The following is a 9,974-nucleotide window of genomic DNA, read 5'->3' on the forward strand; positions in this document are numbered from 1 at the left end:
TTGCTTTTAAAATACAAAACAAGACCTTGCAACTGACATTCTCTTTAGTTATGACACGTATTGAAAACATGAAATAATAAGAAAATATGGCAGAAACTTTTTTTTCGTTGTCGTTGATTTAATTAGAGGAGCAAGGAAACAATTCGGGTTGGCCTACGTTGCGCCTGTTCCCGGTTTTTGGTGCGTGGCCAATGACATTGCACTGAACCAGTCACGTGGTCAAAGGCCCAGTCTTAATTTCAGAGGAGGAAATGTCGACCTTTGAAGCGGGTGGATTTGTGACACGACGATAGCTCGGGACAAGTTTATAATACACAATACAATACACCTTATTCCAAAATGGCCTCAATTTTAGTATTCTTTTGTTTGATTGCAAATTGACCCTTTTGACCTCGTTCAAGGTTAAATATTCTTTTGAAATTTACGTTTGAAAGCGAGTTTCAATCAAACAAAAGAATATCAAAATGGCGGCCATTTTGGAATAAGGTGTATAAAAACCGAATAAACAAAGAACAATATGTGGTGTACGCGTTATGTCACGGACGCTGTGTCGGATGCCACAAACAATAAATCTCTCATTAATCTCTTTTGTTTGTCAAGGAAGGTTTGTACCTATGTAAACGTTGTCTGAAAGGGTTGGTTACAAACAAAGTATCTTATATTATTGATAACTAAAGGGTCTATACACCGTTTAAGGCCAGTTATCACTGACTTCATGCTTTTGAAGCGAAGCTCTTTTTTCCATTTCATTTGTTGTCTGGACCCTTCGTATGCTTTGAATAGAAATTTCAAGCCACACTACCACGGGGAAAACCGCATTTATATGCAGGGTTAAATTTCAAGTTACGTCGAGCCGCCATGTTGGTAGACGAAAGTAAAAGATCTCTTATTGGCTTCCTTTGTTCGTCCACCAGAATTTGTACATTACAACGTATCACCTCTATCTCAAGAAAGGTTGCAAACAACCTATTAGACTTCTTCAAATGGGTCCATACAGGGAACGATTTCCGAGAAAGCACCCATCTCTTGGAGTTGAAAAAAACTGAAATTCAAAAAGTTTTCAAAAAATTCAGTGAAAATCGTATTTGATGGTTCCTTCATCGCCGTTTTTATTCTCACTCGCGTTGTCATCTTTATCATAAGGGAAGAGAAGTTGGCAAATTGATGAAACACATGCTTTTTACGTGCCGATGTATCTCAGCATCTGGGGGGGGGGGGGGGAGGAGGGGGGAGGGGTCCCTCAATGACAAATTCGGGTTGAGCTTGTTTTTCTTGTCTGCTTCGAGAAATTTCCCTGCTATTTTGGCTTTTCTTCCCACTAATCGGTAAACCAGATGGCTCTCATCTGGCCTGATCTGCAGTTGAGCCCATTTGCGGCGCAATCGCACACGCGGGGGCATGGATTCGAGCCTGAATTTTTCAGGTTTGCTGCTTGCAGCTGTTAATTTTAAATTGCTTATCTAACTGCGATGATAATTCGAACTTTTATTTTGTGTCCATTCCACAGTTCAAATACACGACATTCCATATATTATGAAATAATTTGCTCTGTTCGAAGTTGATTTAGAAGCCTGGACTATCGTGATTTCTATGTAATTCGAAGCGTATCGGTCAATAATATATTATTTCAGCTTCTTTTGGGCTTGGTAGTCCTGTGTCACACACCGTAAGATAGTCAATATCAGACCAGTCCAACTGTGGGATATAATGACTCTTATTTCTCTCGTTATTTCTATTATTACTCTATTATTCATATACAATATTAATTCATTTAAAGATCACATTCATTTACTATTTAATTTCGCCACAAAAAGTGTATTTGATACACTCTTTACCACTCAAACTCGACTATATATTCAGTGACACAAAAGTTGCACTCTTCTTTGCCGATGCCGTAATGAACCTTCACGTTTTTACAGCGGATTCTTTCGTCGCGAAAGCTGCAGCGATATTCACTGTTTTTCAAATCGGCCTCCGTGATGTTAATAAAGAGCTTCATTTGCGAATTATCGAGAGTGCAAATCACTAAATTTTTATCTTTGAATCTTCGCTGAAGATACTCAAGTGTTTCTTGGTGATGCACCAAACCCTGTTTACCTGGTTTGGTCACTACCAGGCTGTGCGCATGGGGGCCCACACAGTCACCGCTTTCCATAATTTTTTTGTGGTCCTCTAATGACAGGAGACTCACTTTACTTGAGGACATGAGGTTCTGCAGGCTCTTTTCTTGCGCATGTGTAATAATGGCTTGCTGCCATTTTTCAAAGTCACTTCCCAGTGACAACTTTCGGGCGATTTCCAGTTTGCGAGAAAAGACGACGGAGAAGCGTTCCAGAATGTCGATTAAACCTTCTATTTGGTAGAACTTTGCCTCTTGGTAAACCTGCAAGAGTTCAGGAAATTGAGCGGCTTTCTTTGTAACCAAGCTCACTTAGACAACATAAGAGGTCATAGAGAAGCCTCTTGATCGTTTTTTTCCTTAAGCCAAGCCACTTATGAACCGAGCAGTTTAATTTTCATGCATTTAACGTCGAATCCAGTTTCTCTCTTTCTATTCGTCAATCATTGTCACGTGTCCCTGGTTGTAACTGGTCTCATGACCACTCTCATTTCTTGGTGGCATAACAATTGAGTGAGCGCAAGTTGATAAAATTACATAATTGAAAAAACTATGTGTTGTTGTTTTGAAATTACGCGCCCAGGTGACCATTTGCTCAAGGCGACTTTAGAGGAAAAGAAAAACAGCCTGGGTTCGAGTTTGCCGCCACAAATGGTTCCCTAATGATCTGATGTTCCCTGCCCGAAGCAATGAGATTTTAAGTATGAAAATTATCCTTTTGAGGCCATAGTAGTTCGTTTGTGGAGACACTGGTTTAGGAGGTCTACTACTAGTTCGCCCCCAGCGACCCGGAGCCTATAACCCCCATATCTCTCTTTAGAATTAAGGTTTCTTTCAAAGCCTCTATCTTTAGAACAGCTTTTGCTCCAAGTCTTGTGCCTTTGGCCAGTCAACGCACAATTTCTCCAACAGGTCTAAGAAAACGCTTTAGAGCGAGTTTCAATCGAGTGTCGTAAAACCAAAACCAAAGTAATTACTTTGGCCAATCAAAAAGGACGGAGAAAACACAGTAAACCAATCAACACTCGAAGTAATTACACGTAGCCGACACAAAGCGCGGGAAAATGTGCACGCGCGAGCCACGATTGGTTTGGGTTTCACTTCTGATTGGTTGAAAAAATGGCGCGAGAACTTTTAACCAATCACTGAGTGAAGTAATCATAAACCAAAGTTATTATCTAATTACTTTCGACACTCAATTGAAAACCGCTCTATTTAACCTTACTTCAAACTCAAACAGTCTTACGAACGGGCGACTATCACGCGAGACACCCAAAGTGAGGAAACCCCCTCCCTCCCCAGGCAGAATTTCACACATACTTCTTACCTCTAATGCAATCTCGGCAGAGGGCAACTGGTTTGAATCCCTAAGAAAATTAAGAATGTGCTTGAAGTGCGTTCCATCGCGATCGATGAAATATCGCCCTTCACTGTCAGTATCAAGCTGGTGTCTGCCACTGAACATTGCAGCTAACATGGAGTTGTTGTCCTTGGTGAGTGTTGACAGAGTTGTAACAAAGGTGTGTCCGCCGACATTTAGAGGTATCACTCGAGGCAAGGACTGCAAGGTGGAAGACTTCAAACAATCCTGAATCGAAACAAAATCCAAACGCTTGTGTGTTAAAATCTAATTACAAAACGCTCAAAGTGTACCTAACCCGCTTTTTTTTACCGTTGAATAAGTTTGCAAAATCCGTGAAAAATTGTTTTGTTCCAAAATCCCGCTAATTTTGTTCAGGACTGAGTTTGTGGGAAATGGGTCGGTCTAGTGAGTGAGTCCGTTTAGTTTTTGTGTGGTTCAGTAAGGTAAAAAATCGGCTTGAGCATTTTCTTCTTCTTGCCACTATCTCAGACGTCGCAAGCTAATTTTGTAACGTTTGTACTTAGTCCCAAACTTGTGCGACGAATTCTTATAAAACGAATTCTCAAAGTAAAAAGTGTTAGGGGCTTTGTTAAGTTAACGTTTTTTGAGTTGCTTGATATCGGAAATTTGGACTTTTGGATTTCCAAGCGAACACAATTTCCGAAGGAGAATTTCGCTGCGGGTTTGAGGAAGTCAAATCCCATTGAGAGCTGGAATTCTGCGGCGAAATCCATTTTTCGCGTTTCCCTTTTGTTTGAAGATCTTTGAAAAATCCGTAGTCCTGAATTGAGCATTTCAATCTTGATTGTTTGATTACTTGAGAAGAATGATCTTACTATTTTGTGGATTGATCTCTCTGTACTATGGAAAGATCGATTTGAGCAGGAAGAAAAAACACCATAAATAACTTGAGAAGCAAGATTTTATGTATAAACTGTCTTGCCGAAATCGAAACAATAGCTACAACAGATTTAGTATCGATGAACTTATCTGGACAATTTATTGCCCAGAAAAATTCAGAGAGATTCAACGGAATTCGAACCCCTTCGCCTCTGCGATGCCACGGTGCACTGCTCTACGTCTAACGACTGAGCTATGAAACTCCCTTTTGATGCACCCTTTAGGAGCGGGAGCAGATCAATTTGTTGGGCTCGTGTGATCCCGTAAAAGGACTCGATGAATGAAATAAATTGACGTATTTCGGGTGCATCCATTTTCGTGTGTCTCTAACAGGCAATTGCTTAAATTGTCCAGTCTCTTTCGTTAGATTTTATGAGCATCCTTTGCCTCCAACGTAGTTGCCTTTCGCCAAAAACTAAAGCACTCTTGAAGTGGCCGGGTATTCTGCAGCCAAGCTTTGCTTTGAACTCATTCCTTGCTTTGTAGCTACGGATATGTAGTTACTTTTCGAAATAGGAAGATGAGTTAGAGTAAACGAATGTTTGTGCTTGTACAAAAAGCACCTGGCTTCCGTTTTCCGGGATTAATGCAACAATGTGACAACTAACTTCACTTACATTCAAAGGCGGCTGCTCTGACTCGATTGGCCCAACCATGATTCCGAAATACGTTTCTGGCGAACTGATTGCTTGCATCGATTAAACAAGTCACCAACAATTAAACTGATTGGGATACTTGAATTTGAAACTCCAAGCTGCAAAACATAAATTAAGACGATGCAGTTAAAACAAAGTGCACCGTAAACATGAAGAGGATAGTCCCGCTTTGTGTGCAATGTGCGGATTGCAACTTTTAAGTAAGTTATGATGTCAGTGGTGACGTGTGTGTCAGTTTCTGGGAACTGGAATGCCGCTTCACACGTCCCCAATTTTCAGGCACCTTTACCTTGACGACTTTTGGTCTATTATTAGGAAACTACTCAAGGATGGCAAAGGGTTACAAGCTGAAGTCATCTTTGAAAGTGCCTTGAGCGCGTGTGCGCCTGTGTTTTCAAATTTCATGATGTAAAAAAAAAGGCATTAGAAAGAAGAGTGGTGTCTGCTACGTGATGTGATTCAGGTCACCTGCTCAGACGGTGCAGGCGAAACTTCTTGAGTACTGTAGGTAACAATTCAGTTTTACCTGAAATTCGTGATCAGCAGAAATGACCCAGCAGTCACTTGATCGCTAAGAAACTTACCGTGTGGCACGAAATTTTTGCGGGTTCTAATTTTTGTGATATTTCTCATATTTCTAGCGATCTGCAAAAACAGTAAGTTGCCGCGAAACAAAATTACCGCAAACATTTTTCCCGCCAAAATTTACTCGAGAATTACAACACTAAGAAACTGAGTCTGTTTAAGAGCGTGTCTCTTACGTCCAGAAACAAAAATGATTAAAATTACGAGCAAAAGTGTCTCTAATTATAATACAATAAAAATAATTAACGTAAAGACAGCAGAGTAACGATAACTCTCAAGAAAGAAACGACAGTTTTCAATTTACAAAACATGTTTCGATATTCTCATGTCATCTTCAGTTGCAAATGAGCTTTTGACGGTTGTACATTTGATTGAATTTACATTAAGGTACGTTACAAAATAACGCGTCAAAACTTGCGTACAATTTGAATATGAAATACGAAATGCACGGAAAACAAAAATAGCGCGCATAACAATAAAATAAAAGACAAAAGGAACAACGTAATTAAAACGAAAGAGACAAGTCTATTGTAGATGCTTCAACTGCTGATTAAGAATGGGATTTTCCCACTTAATGTGCAATGCCTCTTTGATCTTAATTTGGAATTTTGAGACGGCAGAATATAACAATAATATTGTAATAAAAGTATTTATCATTTAATAATAGTGGTAAAAATATAACTTTAGCCCATTTCCGAGTTGCTGTTTGCCTCGGTTTCATAGCGAGTCCTGCTGCACAAACAAATCAAACTCATTATCATTTGAATGGTTTTGACACCAAGCCTCGTTTTGAACAAGAGGCAAACAGCAACTCGGAAATGGTCTATTGACTTAGAGACGAAAGGTTTTTTCTGACTTCAGTCGGAAGGTCGTATCATACCTTTGGTCCTGCACACCGAAGGGAGTGTTAACCGAAGGTAACAGAAGAAAACCGAGGAATGGTGAAGTCATCACGGTAACCGAGCATTTATATAGTATTCAGATTTATTGGTTATTCGTTGAAATTGCCTGATGAGTGTGGTTAGTCTTAGACCCGACGACGGAGGTTCGTCTTCTCCGAGTCGAGCACTCGGATATTTTCCGAGTGTCTTCAATGGGGTCACTAGCCCTCCATCTTTAACGGAAAAGCAACACTTCTTGTGTGATGCATGTACATATGAGGTTCAAAACTAGGAACCGTGGTAGTCCCTGTCCTTTGGAGCTAGACAAATGGAGCGATATATCTTTGAAATATCTGTGGTTAGAGTGTAAGGATATTAGTCTTTAATCCACTAAAAATTAATTTAACAACTGTCTAGAGGAAATTGCAGTCCTTTAACGGTAGATGTTTTATTCTATTAGGCAAGATATACCTCATTGGTAATAATATATTTCCTGATGATTTATAGAAATACCTTTCTCGACTATATGATTTTTCTTGAACCCACCTTGAGCGGAAATTGATATTTTTAAAGCCAACACTCGCCACCATCTGCTCCAAATGGCAATTGAAAAGATCTTGATTGAGCTTGACTTCTTATCCTGTCACACCATCCAATGAGTGACAATGAGAATACTGCATGTATGTCTTAGGTAACAAGGTACTAACAGCTTCAACAGATAACGAAATCAAAACGTAGTTAACAAATGAAATCATATATAGAAACCGCTTCCCTTCGGCAGCAACGAAATGTTACCTTGGCAAATATTTTTGTTTGGCTCAAGAGAGCTACAGTCAGGACCATAGCTTTATATCGTCACTTTAAAATTTCAGCACCTGTTGTACGACGGACCTCATGGCCTTGACTTTAATTAAAGACGTGTATCTCATTCCATGACACCGGAAATACCTTCGACGATACTGCCCTGCCCTGTATCTGTAGGCGAGTGTGATCTTTTTATTTTGGACCATGAACGACATCAATTTTTACTCCATTCATGAGGTTTTTTGGTCATTGGAAATGGAGATTTTACGAGTCAATGAGGCAAATAATTTTGTAACAAGGATCGAAATGTTTTGCCGGGCTCTGATGGAATGTTTGCTTTTGTCAAAGTTTTGAAGACTTCACATAAGCAAGTCAATCGTCACAACCATTGCTTTCATTCGGAACCCATTTTGAAAATAAATCAAATCGTCAAACAACATATTTTGGAACTTTTACGATACAGGGGCGTGTATGAAACCTTCAACAAATTTTCTGATCACAAACCAAAGAGACAAGACACTTTCCTCTTGATGTAAATGCACGTTGCAGGTCATTGTTTTACTATAACTGTTCAAAACAACCCAAACCTTTACAGAACTGCAAATCCGTTTAGGCTTAAACATTACGTTTTAGCCCTAATGTTAGCATTAGTAAAGGTTTGGGTTGTTTCAGCTATGGTGAAACAGTGACCTGCAACTCTAACCTGAAACCTGCAGTTTATACCCTCCATGCAACAACCAATCTTTGACAATTTTCTTATTTTTTTCAGAGTAGAAAAATCACGGAATGAACTACCACTAAAGAAAAACTAAATTTTCAAACGAATTTAGGGATGGCTTAAAAAGCTTTTCCACTCCCGCAAAGAGATGCTACCATGTTTTCTTAATCTACTGGCTATTGAACTCCGAGCTAGTCAATCAGAATGCGCGAAAACGCGGCACTATTCACTTTTGTGGTATACACTTTAAGTATAATTACATATAGGTGATTACTAAAAATTCTCTGCACTCATTGGTTGCACGTGAGGCGATCATTACGTGATAATCACCAAAGCGCTTTTTCAAAATGGCCGCAACCTGTTTTGTCTAGGTGACACAGAGACAAAGAAATTAATTGTTTAATTAAAGGGAGAATGCATATTTTTCAAACAATCACCTTTATAATTACGTATACGTAAAACAATTATTCACCTCAGGCTCGGTGAATATCGGTGAATAAAAACCTCAACTTCGTCTCTGTATTTATTCGTCGATATTTACCTCGCCTTCGGCGAATAATTGTTAAATAATTCTTATAAGCTCTTATAATAAGGCAAAACAATATTCTTGGAACTACTTCACGAAATTTCAATGAGCATTATTTGGACAATAGAGGCTTAGGGATGGGAGCAGGTTTAAAATTTTCTGCGTTGCTGGACTTAAAACGATCGAATAATCATTAGAGAGATTTACTATCGTGTTAAGGTGAAACGGCAAAAGAGAACTGGCAGGAAAAGCACGTAAATTATATTATTTTAACTTGTCTTTCTCGTTTGAGAAGTTGGTCGATATCTGTGCATAACAGGCAAGGCATGAACTGAAATCAAACAAGTTTGTCACTCTCGTCACCAGAGCCTGGGGTCGACCCAAGAGAAGAGCTCTGGGGTCGAGATCGACAAGTTTCTTTGATTTTTGGAAAAACGCAAATTTCAGCCTAGCTAGACCAGCCTACGTTTGCGGTTTGCCATGGACATAATAAATATCTATATCCAAAAAAGGCCTGGCTTTCACCAGCGACAAAAGCATAAGTGTAAGTAGCCTTATGCTAAGTGAAAACGTACGTCGCAATAAGCATTAAAATCAACCACGGCCTCTGCCATTTTGTTGAAATTCTCAGACGCGGGGAATCTGGAACGAATGCTTTAATGGACCATATTCTTATTCTCAGTATTGGACTGGAACTAGCTTGAAATGGAGGCTAATGCCGGGGAATACATTAAAAAGTATTTGCATTTGAAAATTTGAAAAGATCCCCCTCATTAGCCTCCATTTCACGCTAATTCCAGTCCAATACTGAGAATACGAATATGGTCTATTGGCCAGACACGCCCCTGGAGATGTAGCAAATTACACAGAACAAGCGAACGAAAGGAAAAAGGAAAACTCAATCCTAGCACTTGCGATTATGCTTGCGTCGACCCCGTTTTCACGAAGAAATAACTCGCGCTGTTGTGCTTGCGTCACCAGCGAAAAGCAGGCTTTATGTTACATTGATTGTCGTAAAATTTGCGGGTTGTTTTATTGTCATTGGTTTAACCTTTTTTCAATTTTTTTTCGGAAGAGCTCAGATCTTTATACAGAAAAACCGAAACAATAAACGTTTCAAAGATAATTTCGCTTTAAAAGCTGGGTAATTATTCTTTATTTAAATTCAAAGCGGGTCATGGAGCCTTCGTTTACAAGCCGGTAGGATTTGTAAATTCAAAATACATAACCGGCCATAGCCAATAAATAAATTCATACTTTCCATATATTTATTTTTCAGCTGTAGCATCTCCACGCGATACTAAATGAAAAAATATTCACTCAGTATTCGATAAAAATGCTATGGGCAACCATAAAAATATTAAAATCGTGAAAATGCAAAAATTGATATCAAGATCAAGATATCTTGATATTTTGGTGAAT

At 39.2% G+C, this 9,974-nt stretch overlaps 1 protein-coding gene across 2 annotated transcripts in view; it reads right to left on the reverse strand.

Moving 5' to 3' along the window:
• Positions 1 to 1,468: 1,468 nt before the first annotated feature.
• LOC137982265 (BTB/POZ domain-containing protein KCTD7-like) overlaps positions 1,469 to 9,974 on the reverse strand; it is an 8,900-nt gene continuing 394 nt past the window's right edge. Inside the window, exons 2-5 of one of the 2 annotated variants that reach the window (XM_068829342.1) lie at positions 7,051 to 7,213; positions 5,000 to 5,136; positions 3,447 to 3,707; positions 1,469 to 2,383 (exon numbers count right to left, since the gene is read on the reverse strand). In XM_068829342.1, coding sequence (XP_068685443.1) covers positions 1,832 to 2,383; positions 3,447 to 3,707; positions 5,000 to 5,077 — 891 coding nt within the window. In that variant the 5' untranslated portion in view covers positions 5,078 to 5,136; positions 7,051 to 7,213 and the 3' untranslated portion in view covers positions 1,469 to 1,831. The remainder of the gene's footprint in view (positions 2,384 to 3,446; positions 3,708 to 4,999; positions 5,137 to 7,050; positions 7,214 to 9,974) is intronic. The other variant, XM_068829341.1, reaches the window with a different exon arrangement.

Source organism: Montipora foliosa, chromosome 13 (genome assembly GCF_036669935.1).
Source record: "Montipora foliosa isolate CH-2021 chromosome 13, ASM3666993v2, whole genome shotgun sequence".
NCBI classification, from domain to species: Eukaryota; Metazoa; Cnidaria; class Anthozoa; order Scleractinia; family Acroporidae; genus Montipora; species Montipora foliosa.